Source organism: Neolamprologus brichardi, chromosome 16 (genome assembly GCF_056152115.1).
Source record: "Neolamprologus brichardi isolate AB-2024 chromosome 16, ASM5615211v1, whole genome shotgun sequence".
NCBI classification, from domain to species: Eukaryota; Metazoa; Chordata; class Actinopteri; order Cichliformes; family Cichlidae; genus Neolamprologus; species Neolamprologus brichardi.
Genome location: NC_142119.1, coordinates 19,536,087 through 19,552,900, shown reverse-complemented (window position 1 = coordinate 19,552,900; position 16,814 = coordinate 19,536,087). Strand labels below are relative to the sequence as shown.

Genomic DNA, 16,814 nt, shown 5'->3' with positions numbered 1-16,814 from the left:
TGTGTGTTTGTATGAGAGTGTGTGCGTGGCTACGTGTGCATCTTTGTTACAATCCTCTCCTTTTATTCAACTGTCTACTATAATTACTACTCTGCTCATTCTTAAAACATGTGCTACTATGTGGAGAATTTTTATAAATGGCGCCTCTACACGCAGAAAACACATCTTCAGTTTTCCTGAGAACTTACCAGTTACTGTGAGTTCAGTCGTCCTTCTGACCACAAAACCACCAAACTGGACTTCGCAGGTGTAATTCCCAATGTCATCTTCTGTTACCTCTTGGATAGACAGAATGTCTCTCTTCTGGATGATGCTTGCACGCCACTGCTTCGGACGGCACTCCTGTGTACCAAAGAACAGGCAGATCAGAACTGTAAAAATCTATTTCCTGATATATCATGTGAGGTGTCAGATGTCACATAAGTGACAAGTGTAAAGACGCTGTAGACTTTGTGTGGCCAGAGATGCAATATTCTGGGAAAGCAAGGCCTTGAGAAATGTAAGACCTGCAGAATTTTTTTTACAAATATACATCCATGAGATTTCAAACACTTCAACAATGCTGAGTGTAAAAAAAAAAGTGAATAAAGTGGTAAAAACACATAGCTCGCCACTCTGATATAATAATTTTATAGGCTAAAATGATAAAGCTAAGCTATTGTCCTACTTATCTGATCAAGATTTATTGCACTGAACGGAATATTCTCCATTCAATATTCTACAAAGGCCACAGAGAGACAGAGAATTTTATTTACACTACTCTCTGCTGACAAAATAAGTGTGTTTGTGCTACATCCGTGCGAATGCGAGTATACGTGAGCAGGCAAAGTGAGTGACTTCATGACATGATACTTTCTTCAGCTCCTTGGTGCTCAGCCAGGGACAGCGGTGGCTCGGTGGATTCTATTCTACCATTGCTCTCGGCAACCTTCGAATTCAATCACGGAGGCTCCGCAGTGGTCCAAATAACTCCGGGTTCCAGCACTCCCAGTCATTACCAAGATCGTAATTGAATTCTGGAAAAACCTAGAGGTCAAGCCCGGCCAGCTAATCTACCGCTGATCTGCCTGTGATTAGTCTGGCATGAGCCTTTCTCCGGGATGCACTCCGTTGTCCGCAGGCCATGCCTGACCTAGGAAAGGCAAGAACCCAGGTGATGGAGGCGGAGGTGCATGCTGAATAAAGATCAGGGACCAGGAGCATTTGGAGGGTATCCACTCTTTCCACAGGGCACAGAGTGACATTGCACAATTTTCTTCTCATAGAGGTTTTGTGTTCATTATAAAAGCCATCTCTGTGGCTGCCCTCTGCTCCCTCCTCACTCTCTTTCGATGACTCTCAAAATGGTGTGGCACACTGCGAATGTAGCTTAAGGATTTCATTGTCATCATTTGACTTTATACATAATCTGCCTAAGTAATCTGGAAACACAATTCCATTAAGGCTTTAAACACAAACAGACGAGAAATTAGATGAAAACAAACCAATGAAGCACTGAAGAATATTTCTCGGTTGTATAATCACAAAGACAGACGCCCCCTTCTTTCTGACAAATAAGAGGATTCAGGAAACAAAAATATCACTGAGCCTCCAGGCAAGGACAAAATAATGATGCAAAGATCATATGGCAGAAGAAACATAATCACATATTAACAAGCACGCTCAGTCGAACAGCAAGCTCACCTTGGACCAGGTGATGTCTGGTTCTTTGCCAGGTTCAACATAGTCATCTATGTCAGGACAGAGGATGTCTTTACTCTTGCTGAGCTCAGCCTTCTCCATTCGTCTCATTTTAGAGTTGTAGCACAGGTTTGTGTCATTTTCCGCCACAGTCAGAGACATGGAAACCTTCATGCAGTATGTAGAGTTTCTGTCGGCACAGAAGAACAATGCAAGGAGTTAACGAATGAGTTTGATTATAATAACGCTCTTATTTAGTCTTCTTTTATTGTCAGCTCAATAAAAACATCTGCAAAGAATAAGAAAGAAAAAGGAAACTTTTTATATGATTTTTCCTTTTACAAACCAAAAATGAACCATGTTGTTTTTTCCCTTTGATACCTTTTCAGTTAATATTCTTTTCCTTTTTACCCCCCTCTGCCTCGCTCGCCCTCTTTTTGTGTTTGTAGTGCTAGCAATAATGGAAAATCAGTGGAAAACATTCATGACTACATTCTGAATTTTTTTTTTTTTTTTTTGGGGGGGGGGGGGGGGGGGGGGGGGAAGCTGAAATTGTTAATCTGAAAAAACGAGAAATGCAAAAATGGTCTCACAACAGGACAGTGAAAGATTCATGGCCTCTCGAGGACTCAACCCTCCCCCTTTTTCTCAGCAACCACCTGAGCTACAACCCGAGCTTTGATATTCGAGAAAGAAAGATGACTCTGTCTTTAAATTAATGTTATAAAAACGATCATCAAAGCCACATTCATTACAGTCCCTATCACAACTGACACATAGCTAAGAACTGACTGTAACAAAGTGTTCCCTGGTAAGCCTATGATACATGGCCGAAAATCTGTGGACACCCTTGCCACTGTAATAGTTTCTACTATTTTTGGAGGTCTCTCCACAAGATTTTGGACCTCAATCGCAGGAATTTTCTGGCATTTAGCTTCAGTGCTCCAGTTTCTTTCAGACTTCAGCAGGGCTGTGAGGTTGTAAAAAGTTGTAAAAAAAAAAAATGTTTCTAGTTTGAAAGCACTTTGTAGAGATACTCACATGAAATCATCTCTAAAAAGACATATCTGTTTGTGAATATGCAGAGTCTTTGAAAGATGATAATCGTATCCCTTAATCCTGTCCCTGAAGCTTTGTAGCTTGGTGCAGTTTGCTTGTAGTCTGAGTACTACATTGCGAGTACTTTATAAACAGAGGAATAAAGAGAAAGAGAAAAAGGGGGAAATCATTTGATGAAATGCAATTTCCAAAATATTGTCTATCAATTAAATACAGTTTAAGACAGTGATGCACTCCTCAATGTATCTGGGGAAGGAGGAGGGAGTATGGTGACGGTTGTGGATGGGTCTGTGCCTGAAAAAATGAAAGACACTTTTCCACATAAGTTGCAAACAATGTTGGGAAAATCAAACTGGGATATTTCTGCAGGTGCTTTTCTCACCTGTAGAACACAACAGGAAGTAGCCTGGGTCAGACAAACTATCATTACTCCACTTGATTTAGGTGACCTTCTTATCTGGGCAGAGTGTGAAGGAGGCATAGCACATGATGTCCACTTGCTCTGTGTGAATTCACCACACAATTACCTGAGCTACTCTCATGAGGGCGCAAGTACTAGGAAGCTGGTAAAAGACTCCTAAATGTCCAATCCGATGGAAAGTTGAAGGCTACATGCATGTACCAAAAGGGCTGTAGCTTCAGTTAATGTGGAACAGCAAGCCAGGAGAGGTGCTTGTGGTCAAGAAAAACTGTGCGAGTGAGTGAGTAAACCGGTAAACACATCCAGAGTTTGTTAGGAACTTCCGATGACATAAAGAATGCCATTGCAGTAATTGAGTCTGGGGGTAACGAAGGCATGGATCCACATGTCTGTGAGACTAGCCTGATCCAAACCATTACAAATGGCCTCACCCCAAAAGACCACATTCTTTTTAATGTGTGTCTGTCTGGGATAGCTCTCACTTGGTCAGTCACCTTGTTGGAAGGCTGGTTGTACAGGCCATGTGGGCTTTCATTTCATTACATTACATTTATGGCTGGCCAGATGCTCCCATTCACTGTAAATGACGGAGTTTCATATGATCTATTCAGGTTATGGAAGCAATAAGGGAGTCCCCTCTCTCATATAAACACCCCTGACCTCCTGGGGCCATAAAACACAGACGCAGACATGCACGTGTGCACCCACGCATCCATGTATGCTTAAAAGACATGTGTGGCTATGTGCTGCTATGGAAGGCTAGCAACAGATAGTACTAAGAGGGACAAAATGAGAATACACTGTAGCTACTAAAACTGCATATTTCTCCTACATAAAAATGACCAAAAGGGCATCTAGAAGACGCTGTGGGAAGCTAAAGCAAGATGCAAGATAGCCCCACAGAGCTATGCCCTCTTGGTGCAGAAAACTAACATTATTGACTCAATACCTCCTATCTGTAGGGAACAGAGTGGGAAGATGTGTTGCTCGAGGCTTACAGAGTACATGTGAACAATACGCTGTATTTGTCTAATGTACAAATACAACTATGCAAACATATACTCAATGGCACAAACACGGGCATGTACCTCACATTTGCATGTAAGCAAATTTATACATATATAAAGTCAAGCCAGAACCTGTATCAACCATCGAAGTGCCCAAGAAGCCTGCAGAAGACATCTCTGCATGTTAAATATTCACAGCAGGCACCCTGTGGCATTGTGGGAAGGTGTTGGTGCTTACGCTTGATTGATGGACAGCCGGAGGTCGATGCACACTCCTATGGTGTCGTTCACGTCTGTCACATTCTATTTAAGTATAGCAGCTTTAGATATTTGTCTGCAGCTCGTGGTAGCTGTAATTCTCCACATATTATTATCTAACATGTTGGACACCTTAATCATGGGAAGTAAATGCACTATTTTTCGCATACTCTAGAATACAGGTTTATTACTGGAAGTATTATAAAATAATTTATCCACCAAAAGTAGAGAGACTGTGGCAGTGAAAGAGTGGGAAAATAAGTCTGTTGGCTCAGTGACTCTGACTCAGTGTTACAGACCTGAGAGATGATATGCAGAGGAAAGAGAGGCAGGGAAAGAGCAAAGGAATAAAAGAGAGAGAGTCAAAGAGAGAGCATGGAGATTGGTATGTAAATTAAGTCACCTTGACATGAAAACTGGCAATTGGACTTAAATTTCCAGACAGAGAAGGACAAATAATCATTCACACACATGCAGACACACACACACACAATAAATGTACGCACAATCTATCCACAGAGAAATAGTGTGGTGTGCCTCAGTATCTCTTTCTGAGAAAAACACCTGGAGGGCTTTAGCGAAAACCTGGACTTAGAACAGATTTACCTTCAATTATAGACATTACACAACATACACATAGCTATAGGATAATGTATTATGTATACTGTACAGACAGGGGATGTTAGGACAGTGACACATTTTTGTTGTGTCAGCTTTAGCCCGTTAAATTACAACACTGACTTTGAACTTTACAATGACAAGGACTTAAAAGTACTGACTAACAGCTTTGACAAGAGAGTGGTCATTATAGGATATATAATCATCGGTGCTTCTAAATTGCTGACTCCAGTTAACTCTTTCATGTTATAAAACTTGTCCCCACGGCTTAAAACAACCCAATCTGACCACAGTCATTTTGGTATAAATAGGTATATGTGTATCCTTAATATTTAAATTTGGCATACAGGTACAGCTAAGGTCCCTAAAGGTTCTCATCTATATCTCACAACAGGAGGTATAGTGTCATTATGTTACCTGGCAACCACCTAACAAAATGGGCTAAAATGACCCAGTTATACCGTTTATGCACCTTATAAAAGCATGTATCATATTAATTAATACTAAATAAATTTATACATAAATTTGTATAAATGTTGCAAATACCTAACAATGGACTAACTCTCAGACTAATCAATCCTGTAGCATGGGCATGTGTTATACCATGCAAATAGTCTTAAGAGACCCCTCATTACGTCTGCCAGGGAGATTATGTTTTTGGTAGCATTCGCATGCATGTCATCATTCTGTCTGCAAACACAATAGCTCGAAAAGATTTGAATGAATTCTGATAATTCATGATTCTGATATTTTGTAGGAATGTACAGTGCATTCATGTTGGCTTATATCCAACAAGTTCTTCAAGGCCCATGTAATGATTTATTGGTTGAAAAATGACAAAACCCTTAACATAAAGATTCCCTTTATGTTAAGGGTTTTGTCATTAACAACATCTGTCATATACAGATGGAGATTCTACTGTAATTAATTTTATTATCTACATTACAGTAAAAGGTTATAACTGGTTAAACACATTACAATTTGTATACATGTGGGGTTTTTTTTTTTTTTTTGGAAAGCAGCATATACTAAATGTGTATTATTAAATATTTACTTCTATAGTAGATGTGTAATTCTACACATCTACTAAAACCACATAAATAAAAAGTTCTTAAAAATAATTTAACTCATATTACATTTGTCTCTACTTTGCAAATGTTTTTACTGCACTACAAACTTCTTAAAGTTAACTACTGCAAAACTACAAAGTCAGTATTTGATATGACCATCTTATACTTCAACACGGCCTGAACTCTCTTAGGGACGACTTTTTGTAATTTCTTATGATTTTCTGTACATTTCTTTAAGTACTCTTCAGGATAGTTTTCCAGGATTCTTGAAGGACGTTTAAAACTGTTCTTGGGATGTTGGTTGCTTTTGCTCCATTCTCTTTTAACATGATGCTATGTTAAGATATGTCTTTGCTACATTGTGTGGCAGTGTACAGGATGGGAACACTGTCATGCTGAAAAATGAAGCCAGTGATTGAAGTTTTCAGTCAGAAGTTTTCCAGTTAGTAGTGGATGATGGATCTAAATATGTATATTACAATATATACGCTCTGTCATTTGTAGGCTGAGTGCAGGCAGGAGTGGTAAAATGAAGAACCCAAAGTGCAGACTCCGGAGACAAACGTGAACTCAAGCAGAACAAAACTAAGACTCCAAATAACTTACACAGGCAGACAGAACACACAGCATCTATGATGGTAGATCATGACACACAGAGAAACACAGGGCTTAAATACACAGAGGGAGCAATCAGGGAATGGGAAACAGGAGGAGAACACAGCTGGGGCAAATGAGGCCTAACGAGACAGGGGAAGCAAAACCAGATACATTAACATAAGACATGGACCTTCAAAGTAAAACAGCAAACATTACACAGAGACGCATACTTGACATGGGGAGACAGCAACTATGGATCACAGACAGAAAACCAGAACACTAAAACTAACAAAACCCACACAGAGAACCTAAACTAAGAATAATCCTATAACCCATAAGGCAAAGTTAGAATATAATGAAATAAACAATATCAAAGAGCCAAAAAACACAAAACACTGGGTCAACGACCCAGGCACCCTAACACCCTCTAATTGTCTATTTTTGATAACATTTTTTTAAAAATCATAGTTAACCCAAGTGTACATGAATATAATTACCTGTAAAACCTTACAAGTGCCAATTGTTCAGTAGATACTAACGTCTCCATTAACAACTATTTTCTATCAAGGGCATTACTGATATAGCACTGACACAGTGTAAGTTGAAAAATTCTCTTTGAGCAAGCACTTTGTGCAAACACTAAAAATGAATTATTTGCTATTAATTAATGGCTAAATACAGATTTTGAGAAAAGCAAATAATCTAAGAGAAAATAAAACACAGAGAAGTGAAGCTCTGTCTACAATAAATTATAAATGCTATACTGTACCAGAGGCACATATTGTGATTTTAATTGAATACATTAATTATAAGAGTCAACAAACCAAGTAAATCATTATGGTTTATTAGCCAGATTATTAACTTTACATATTATATATAGAAAGCCAAACTATAAATCTAACCTTATATATTCAATTTTTGAAAATGTTAGAGATGTTGTTTTTAATATATAGTAGCATGGTTATGTCATTTTTTTATTCATCCCAATTATTATTATCATTATTATTATTATTATTATTATTATTGGGTTGTTTGAGATGTCTCCAGATAAATTAAGGTATACTGAAACTCCTATTTGTGATCTAAAGGGGGTGAAGAAAAGACTCCTCTTTGCCTGCAGGGAGTTTTAGGGGAGAATGTTTGGGTCATATGTGCTACAGTGTGTGACTCAAAAGCTTACACTATAACAAAAAGACAATTGATTTCAGCTCTGAGGCAAATCTCTTGCAGTGTTCTGATTAGGATATCTGAGAAGTTCGAAATCCTCTCAGCTCAACACAAGCAGAGAGGAAAACACAGCTGGGGGCACTTTGTTACGATTGCACTATTCTGCAGAAATATAGCATTCACAGAATTTCCAACAAAGTGTATACAGTTGTGGCCAGAAGTTTATCAACAGTCATCATGGACATGATTGTTCTGACCTGTTCTTTATCCAAGGTGCAATGATTATACAGCATCAATCTTAAATCACTTTAAAAAGCACGGCTCAGATATATAGATACACTCACTTTAATCTTTTAATAAGTGGTGCTGAAGGTTTTACAATGTCTTCACATGGCCAAGGCCCATTAACTTCTCATTAGTGAGCACGATTGACTACAACTGGTAGTTTCTCTTTGTTGTTTGACAGCACTCATTGAATTGAATAATACTCTGAATAATGGGAAAGTTGGGAAAGAACTCAGTGAAGATCTAAGAAAGAGAAATGTAGATTAGCACAAGTTGGGAAAGTCTCTTGGAGGCATTTCTGAATGACTAACGATTCCAAAATGATCAGTTCAAACAATTGTACTGTACATAAGTACGATTTCTACAAGATAAATCACCTATTTGACAAAGTCTGGAAAAATTGGCAAAGAAAATAATTTTGAATGCTCCGTAAGCATCTGTGCTCAAGTTTGCCAGGAACTGGTAACCAGTGGAACACCAGCGTGACTGTCCACAGTGAAGTGAGTTTTAAATCGCCATTAACTAAGAAGGTTCCAAGCAAGAAAGTAGCCTTTGCTGCCAAAATCAACACCTTCAAACTTAATTGAAATTTGCAGTTGCCTACATTGACAAAACAATTACATTCTGGGGAAAGGTTTCTTGGTTAGACAAGATAAAGACTGAGCTATTTGACCACAATAACAAGAGGTATATTTGGAGGAGTAACGACGGAGCTTTCAAACATAATAACACTTTGCCAGCTGTTTAGCATGGGAGTGGTAGCATCGTACCCTGGGGCTATTTTGTTGTCAGTGGTGCTGGAATATTGCACAAAGCAGAATAATTAAGAAGGAGGACTACCTCCAAATTCTTCAACTTCATCTCACATCAAGAGCTAAACAGTCAGGCTTTCAGCACAACTGAATGCTTCAACAGCTCAAACACACATTGGTTTTGGTCAAAGCAGACAAACATTAAACTTTAGGAATGGTCTCCCCGAACCACTCAACCCTATTGAAAACATGGTCTATGCTGGGTCAAAGCCAGGAAACCAACAAATTTAAATCACGTTGGCCAAGAAGACTGGGGAAATATCCAGCAAGAGTCATGCTAGAATTTTGTTAATGGCTACCAAGCATCTAGTTGAGGTGCAACTTTCTAAGGTACATGTAACCAAATATTAGTGGGGTTGTAAAAATTTACATAAGCATGTATATATGCTTTTGAACCTGTGTAGATTGGAGAAAACACAAAATAAACAAACTTGTGCACCAAATTCTTGTTTTTTTAATATAATTAAAGATATATAAGATGTAAAGTTCTGATTGCAACTATAAATAAGAGCATGTACTAAATTATTAATAATAAAAGACAATATTAACTGAGAGTAAAACAGCACTTGAAAGTGTCTGTGCAAAACTGTAACTACAGCATGCAATAATGAAATGCAGGTATAGCTCAGGGTAACATTGCACACAAAAACACTCCCCCTGGTCACACTCCATGTATCCTGCCTCTTTGGGTCTTTATGAGGCCTTTAACAGGGTTTATTAAAATCTCTCTGAAATGAAGAACTGCAATGAGGCGTTTATTGAGGGATGTTCTCTACTGTATAGGTTAATAAGTTACTGCCACATGATTATGCATCTTGTATTACGAAAAGTCTCTATGTAACAACCCACTGAAGTCTGACTGTGGGATTTATTTAATAATTTATTTTTTGCCTATATTTGGTTGCATCTCTGTGTCTGTAAATGTTTCTGTGCAAAACCAAATGGAGAATTTTAATTTTAACTGAAAACAAAATATGTATAACTGCTCTACTAAACACACAAATGCAACTCCATTGTGCTTCTGTCGCAAGTTGATAAAGTTGATAATGTGGTCAATGACAAACTAACTTTTACTTACATTTAATGGTTACATAACTTGATTTTAAAAGAGATTCACGCCACCTTATCTAAATGTAACCTTTCAAGATGAGCATACATGCAAACATTTGCCTGCGTTTTCACACTGATTTATAGTTCACTGCACTTCTTGTCTCTCAACACTCATACAATGACAGCTCTATAAGAGTCGTGTCATGTAATCTTTGAGATGTTTTAGGATTTAAGACACATTTGCTCATGAAAAGAGAGTTTAATTTGACTTTATATGAAAAATTTGAGATTATGTCGCCTTTGAGTATATGCCCTGCCACTTATTCTCAAGTGTGAAATTGAATATGTGCTGATTTAATTTGAAATATTAATATTTCTGAACAAACCGTTTCTGTTCTATTTGGATAATATTAGCTTAGTATATAAACAAAATCATTTCAGGTACATTTGAATTTAGCAGTCACAGAGTTTTGATTTTTTTTTTTAATTCTAAATAAACCCTGTCAGTAACAATCAACTTCTAAGTATGTCTCTAGAAATATGTTTTGTAGGTGCTTTTTTATGCTCCAGTGATTTAGAGGTTGACACGCTGCTTGTTGAGTGATTCACCAAACAAACAGACAAACAAAAATTCTTCTGAAATTGGTGAGGTACAAGGACTGAAAAAGGGTCAAACTCCAGCAAATGTCCAAAGAAAAACCTTTAAAGACTTTCAGAAGGCCTGCTCAAAACCGCTTGAAAAACAAACAAGTCTGGCTCTTCGGAAACAAAATATTTTAAAAAAAAAATGAGGAGTTGCTAAATTTCGCACAGTACTGTACATCATTTCTGACTTGTCGAGTCATATGGTCGTGGCAGGTACAGTACAGAAACAGACTCTCTAGCTTTGACTACTTTTATCACTGCATGTGCATATCAGATTTGCATCTAGGTATGTAACCCTTGAAGTCCTCTCCTCTTCTGCAGTAGCTATATTGTATTTAGATTATTAAGTGTAATATTATTATTGTTGGATACTAAGATTTGTAGAGCACTGCATTTTCCCGGTGCTGCTTGTCCTGTGTGCTCTCCAGGAGCACCATCATGCACAGTATGTCTGGGAAATGAAATGGCTATAACATACTTATTATTTCCCTTGACAACACATATAGGTATCACAGTACAAAAACGTCTATCAGTATAGTTGGTATGATTCTAAGCATAATGCAATCTCACCTCCATGGTAGAGATTCATGGAAATGTTAAGTTGCCAATTAATCTAACCACATGCATGATAATCTGCACTTTTAAACACATTTAAAGAGACAGTAGTTCATTTTGATAGATGTTTCCTGTTTGACACTGTCATAGAGATAGAAGTCCATTCTGGTAGATACTTTCTGCTAAAAAGAATAAGAACCCCATTTCTTTTCCTTAATCACATTTAGAAGTTGTAGTTTTAACTGACAGAATGACCTACCCTACTTTTAAAAACATAATTAAAGGAAGCTTGTCAGCTTTTCACTCTTACTGTATGTGACCTTGGTAGCTTCTAGATAATGTCTTTCAAAGGCAGTTCGCTATAAGTAAGAGGCTTAGTTCATCTGCCTTACTGTAGGAACAGGTTCTTCCATATTTCCATGTTCCATATGAACAGACATCACTCAAACTTACCGTAAGACACAAGAGTAAAGGCCCACATCTTGAAGGTCAGCAGGTCTGAACCAAATTGCGTCCTCCTCCTTGCTCATGCGCACGCCATCAAAAGAGATGGGCTCCTCAAAGTCACTGTGGCCAAGGCCAGAGCTGCGGTACCACATGAGGCTAAGGCCCACACTCTGTGCCTGGCTGTAGTTGGCTCGGATGTAACCATAGAACAGTGCGCATTTTATCCGTACCGGCTCACCCTGAAGGACCCGGTACTTCAGATAGTCCACTGACCAGTCTGTACAGCCATCCACTACAAAGAAGCAGAAAGAGAAGGAACAAGACATGCATCATTACCAAAGTGAATTTATAAAATGAGTCATAAAATCATAAATCATGCATAAGCATTAGTACTGCAATTCCAGTATGCAGTATATTCAAAGATATATTATGTAACAACAAAGCAACACATCGGTATTTTGCATTCTCTCATTGCTTTAGGACAGGAGGGAAGATTGCTGGGTCATAAACAACAATGTCCTGTGTGTATTTTGAAACACTCCCTCAAATAGCTCTATTAGTAATGAGACAATAAGCTATGTATACAGTATGCAAGTATACTGTTATTTCATTGTGTATGCTGAATAGATAGTCATATAGCAGAGGACTTTTAGCTCCATAGTGTGTGTGTGTATGTGTGTGTTTTTTGAAGATTGCAATTAAATTTGTTACGTCAGTGCTAGACAACTCTTCCCTCCTTACCTGATATGTTGACATTTCTCATCCAGGGCATATGTGCTATGATGCCCTCTGCAAAGGAAGCTTTGACTATCTCATATAACCACTGTGACATTTGGAATTAACCATAAAATATCTTCATAAATGATGTCATGCACCTTCAAGTGCTGTGGGTGCACCACAGCTCCAGTGCAACACAGTGCAAGGCTAGCTTGTTGTTAGGAATAAGCCCTTCAACAGGTTTTGTGCCTTGTCCTACAGTTCTACAGCTCTGCAATCTGACTAAGTTTTTGTATATAGTGCAGTTCAGAAGAAAACAGTTTTAAAATTAAACCTAACATGTGCAGCACAGATGAGAACTGGACCTTAAAGCCTTATCTATGAAACGCAAAGAAACTGGCAGGGCCTACCAGGCACGCTGGTCTGTTCTACTTCTGGCAAGCACATCTCTCCTAGTTCCCAAGCTACTGGATTTTAACCTATGGCCTGCTATCTGTCTCTGACTAATTAGGTAACATTTGTTTATCCAGCAGGTGTATATTTGAAAGCATGTGTGTGCATGTGTAACCAGAGACTGAGAGAAAGAGACAGAGAGAAGTAGTGATGGTGTGGTGAGATAAAGTAATAAGAACCCTGCTGCGTGCCAGTCTGTGAGTGATACGGAGCCTCACAGGGACAGCTATGCTTGTAATTAATACTCTTAATTACCAGGGAAGTAATATGTGTCTTTCTGTGGGCGCGCTCGTGTGTGTGTGTAGGTGTGTGTGTGATTTTATGAGTGTGCATTCCCTATACGAATGGTTGTCTGCCTAATTATGTCAGTAATTAGCAGCGTGCTTAGCTACAAATGTGTGTGCACTTACGTACATTTGAATGTGAGAGAGTTAGAAGGTGTGTGCATGGATTGAAATGTGAAGCCCTGTCTAATTATCACTCTGCCCACATGCCCTAATACATGCAAACAGGCATAACTGTACTTTCATATGTGTTTACGTACACACCTCAGAACTTCAGACTTGATTACTTTAACTGTCAAGCATCTTAATGATGAGCACAGTTAAGGTTACACAAAATTTTTTTGTTGAAGATTTTGATACACTATTAGATACTTTAATAATTCTAAAAAGCCACAAGACATCATAATAAAAAAACAATACAAACCTCAGAGAAAAACTAAACAATAGGGTGAATTTCCTCTACATTTTTTATGACATAAATATCATTACACAGAAGTAGAAAGTAAATCTTCTCCCTTCTCTGAATATCAATCTACTAATCAACAGGGACAGCAGAGGCTTCATTTATCCTTTTTTTATGCACCTTCTACACCTCTAATGGATATGACCTCTGCATGGCTCTCCCAATATCCATTTCTGCCCCCTGTGCCACAACAAAAACTGTTTACTCTAACAAGCTTGCCTGAATGAAGCAATGAAAGAAAACACTTTATTCAGAAGCTCCATGCCTGTCTTTTCCTTTCACCGTGCAGACCTGAGCTGTCTGAGAAACAAACTCCACATGCATAAAAGTATGTATATATAAACACACACACGCGCGCGCGCGCGCGCGCGCACACACACACACACACACACACACACACACACACACACAAGGAGACCTTTCATTCCTTACAGACATCCCAATGGGAGTTGTCTAATGCGGTGGCCTTTTGTGGGGGAAACCATATTTACGTCTGAGACTCAAAACGGTTTTATCAACTCAATTAGAGGCTGACATTTCCCACATCCCCACGCTGGGCCGGAAAATCAATGATTCCCGCTGGAGGAATACTGCAGTCCCCACCTCTCACTCTCTCACACTGACAGCACCACACATATCTACACGCACATACAGAAGCTCTCTCTTTTCTTCACTGCTCCTCTGGGACGTCGCGCATTTGTACTGATTCTGTTCGGCCACTCTTAAACAAGCCCATACTGTAAAGGGTCTTTCCATATGGACACATTCCCACATGACTGTCAGTCTGAAGAAAGGTGGCCTCTGCTCCTCCTTTACTGCAGTACCACGAGCTGCAGTACTCCCTTACTGGCTAGTGCTAGTCTGCTGCTGTTGCCCTAGCACTACTACAGCACATGATATAGAGGGCATAGGTATGGCTGGTGCAAGAAAATAGCAAGGGGGAGGGATGTCAAGCTGTGGGATGTGTGTCGTGTATGTGTGTGCGTCTCAAAGAAACCTTATTACATTCTGTGTTGAGGTCCAGACCTGTCCGTCTTCATGTGACACTAAAGCAAGGCAATAAATACAGACCCCTGAGCTAGAATAAATTTACTGGCACTCATGCATACACACTCGTGGAGCCACACAAACAAGCAAACGCACACTTGGAAACCAAACCCAACCTCCTAACATAAAATCACAGATTGGGCTACGTCCAACCCGAGTCAACTCCTGCTTTGTTTCTCCCATAATCAAATTCCCGTGATCCTTTCACAACATCATATGCCTCCAGTGGGCTTCCATGTCTCTCACTCGCTCTCACATTGCTCTCAGTTATCAGACTCGCTTCTCTCATCACTACCTGCTCTCTTAATGAAGTGTAATTATCAAACGTTAGGTGGGTGGCAGGGTTCTTGCAGGCCAGGAAGACATTGAGTGATCATATGTGGATAAGGATACTTAATAACTTTCTGTCTCTTTATCATTTTCTCAGTTTACACCCACGCCACATGGATGACTCTATTTCCTATCTCCCTATGCCCCTATGACTTGTAGCTTGGCCCGCTCATGTTTCCTCCTCCACTGGCGATTTGGGACTTTTTTTTTTTCTTTATAACAATAAATAATTGCTTTGTTGTTTAACCAGTGACTGAAAAGGGAAGCAGATGACCAACAAAGTCTCCTAAATTTGCCTATATCTAAGGATAATTATGAACTACAGTATCTCTCGATGGCTTTCAGGCCCTACAAAAGTTTGTGTGTGTGTGTCTGTTTGTGTGTGTGGAGGGGGGTGGGGGGTGTAATGGTGCATAATCTATAATAAAACATCCACTATTCTATAAAGCATCCATAAGCTTTCTTCAAATGACTTAAATCTACTGTGTTGCACACATTAGTACTATAAGTCCTTTATATTCAGCTAATGGAATGAATAAATATACAGAGCAGTAAATATAGAGAAACCATTCACACATTAGTCTTTAAAATGGGCTTAGGTACCAATCACAATGTGTCCTTTAGTCTCATTACTGTGCCTTAATTCTCTATCTCCCCATCTAGCCTCCAGATTATTTAATCAAGGAACAATATAGTCAACCACTACCCGAGTCTTAACCTGTAGTGATAGAATCCCAGCTGTCTCTGTAAATCACTGACTTTGTCTTTTTAGCCAACTGTTCCTCTGCGTGTCCCTGAATGTGCCCTGAATCTGAATGCTTCTTCCAGGCTTGCCAGCCTTGAATCAGAGGTAGGTTAACATTGGATCTCCACATAAATAAAAAGCCCATAATGAGGGACATACTGTGTTGGAGGGATGACATAAATGTATAACCGAAGTAATAGCAAGATATTTGCAGTTATTATCATCCTTATGTACACCTGCATGAATATGATTGGAAGTAATAAGTCAGATAGTAGCTGAGAGCTGTGAGTAAGTGTGTTTGTGAAGTGAATGCAGGAGCTGGTGCCAGTACACTAATGCAGTCAGTGCTCTGCTTAAAATAACAGTCTTTTTAATGCTGTTATGTGTGATATTTGCTCTGATTCTTTGCTATAAAAATGTACTCTAAGAACTGAACTCTTATAGGTAGGGGACCCACATCAACCAGGTCTGCATATGTTAACTGCCAGCTGATTCAACTCAGAAACTCAGCAATGAGCAAAATTAGCTTCTGCCATCTGTCTTCATTATTTGGTATTTACAGAACAAGAACATCTTATAATAATGCAGCTTGGTTTTGTTTTGATCCTCCACTGTTGCAATGAAACACGCTACTTTCTAACAGCACCTCACATAGCCTCAGTTGGCATTTGCAGTACATATTGCAGTACACACCTCTCCTATTTCTGTGAATAATACAAAATTCTAAGTTTTATAAATTTGTCTGTCGGAAACATTTCCAACGTGAGCTAATTTTGCAACTTGCAATTACAAAAAGATAATTTATACTGAAACCTTTGCAATTATGCAGTTGAGGCCAGTACCTATAGACCCAGTGTCAACATTTTTAAACATCCCGTTGTGCAACCACTAAACACACACGGTTCCTATTATTTGTAGAAAAATCCGTCCAATTCCTTATTCCTCTCCTGCTAAAACTCCAGAAAAACCTCCAGCATGGACAAATAATGTGATGTCTGCTTTTTTTTGCTTATCTCTCCCACTCTGTACTTCTCTGTCTCTAAATCGTTCTCTTTCACTAACAGTTTACCATTGTTCATTTATATGCAAATGTGAAGAAATACT

The 16,814-nt window shown here is 38.9% G+C and overlaps 1 protein-coding gene across 4 annotated transcripts in view; it reads right to left on the bottom strand.

The window, feature by feature from the left end:
* Nucleotides 1–16,814, bottom strand: part of il1rapl1a (interleukin 1 receptor accessory protein-like 1a) — a 163,573-nt gene that overhangs the window by 85,531 nt on the left and 61,228 nt on the right. For all 4 annotated transcript variants that reach the window (XM_087829948.1, XM_087829945.1, XM_087829947.1 and 1 more), the window contains exons 3-5: nucleotides 11,678–11,963; nucleotides 1,684–1,870; nucleotides 189–342 (exon numbers count right to left, since the gene is read on the bottom strand). In XM_087829948.1, coding sequence (XP_087686074.1) covers nucleotides 189–342; nucleotides 1,684–1,870; nucleotides 11,678–11,963 — 627 coding nt within the window. The remainder of the gene's footprint in view (nucleotides 1–188; nucleotides 343–1,683; nucleotides 1,871–11,677; nucleotides 11,964–16,814) is intronic.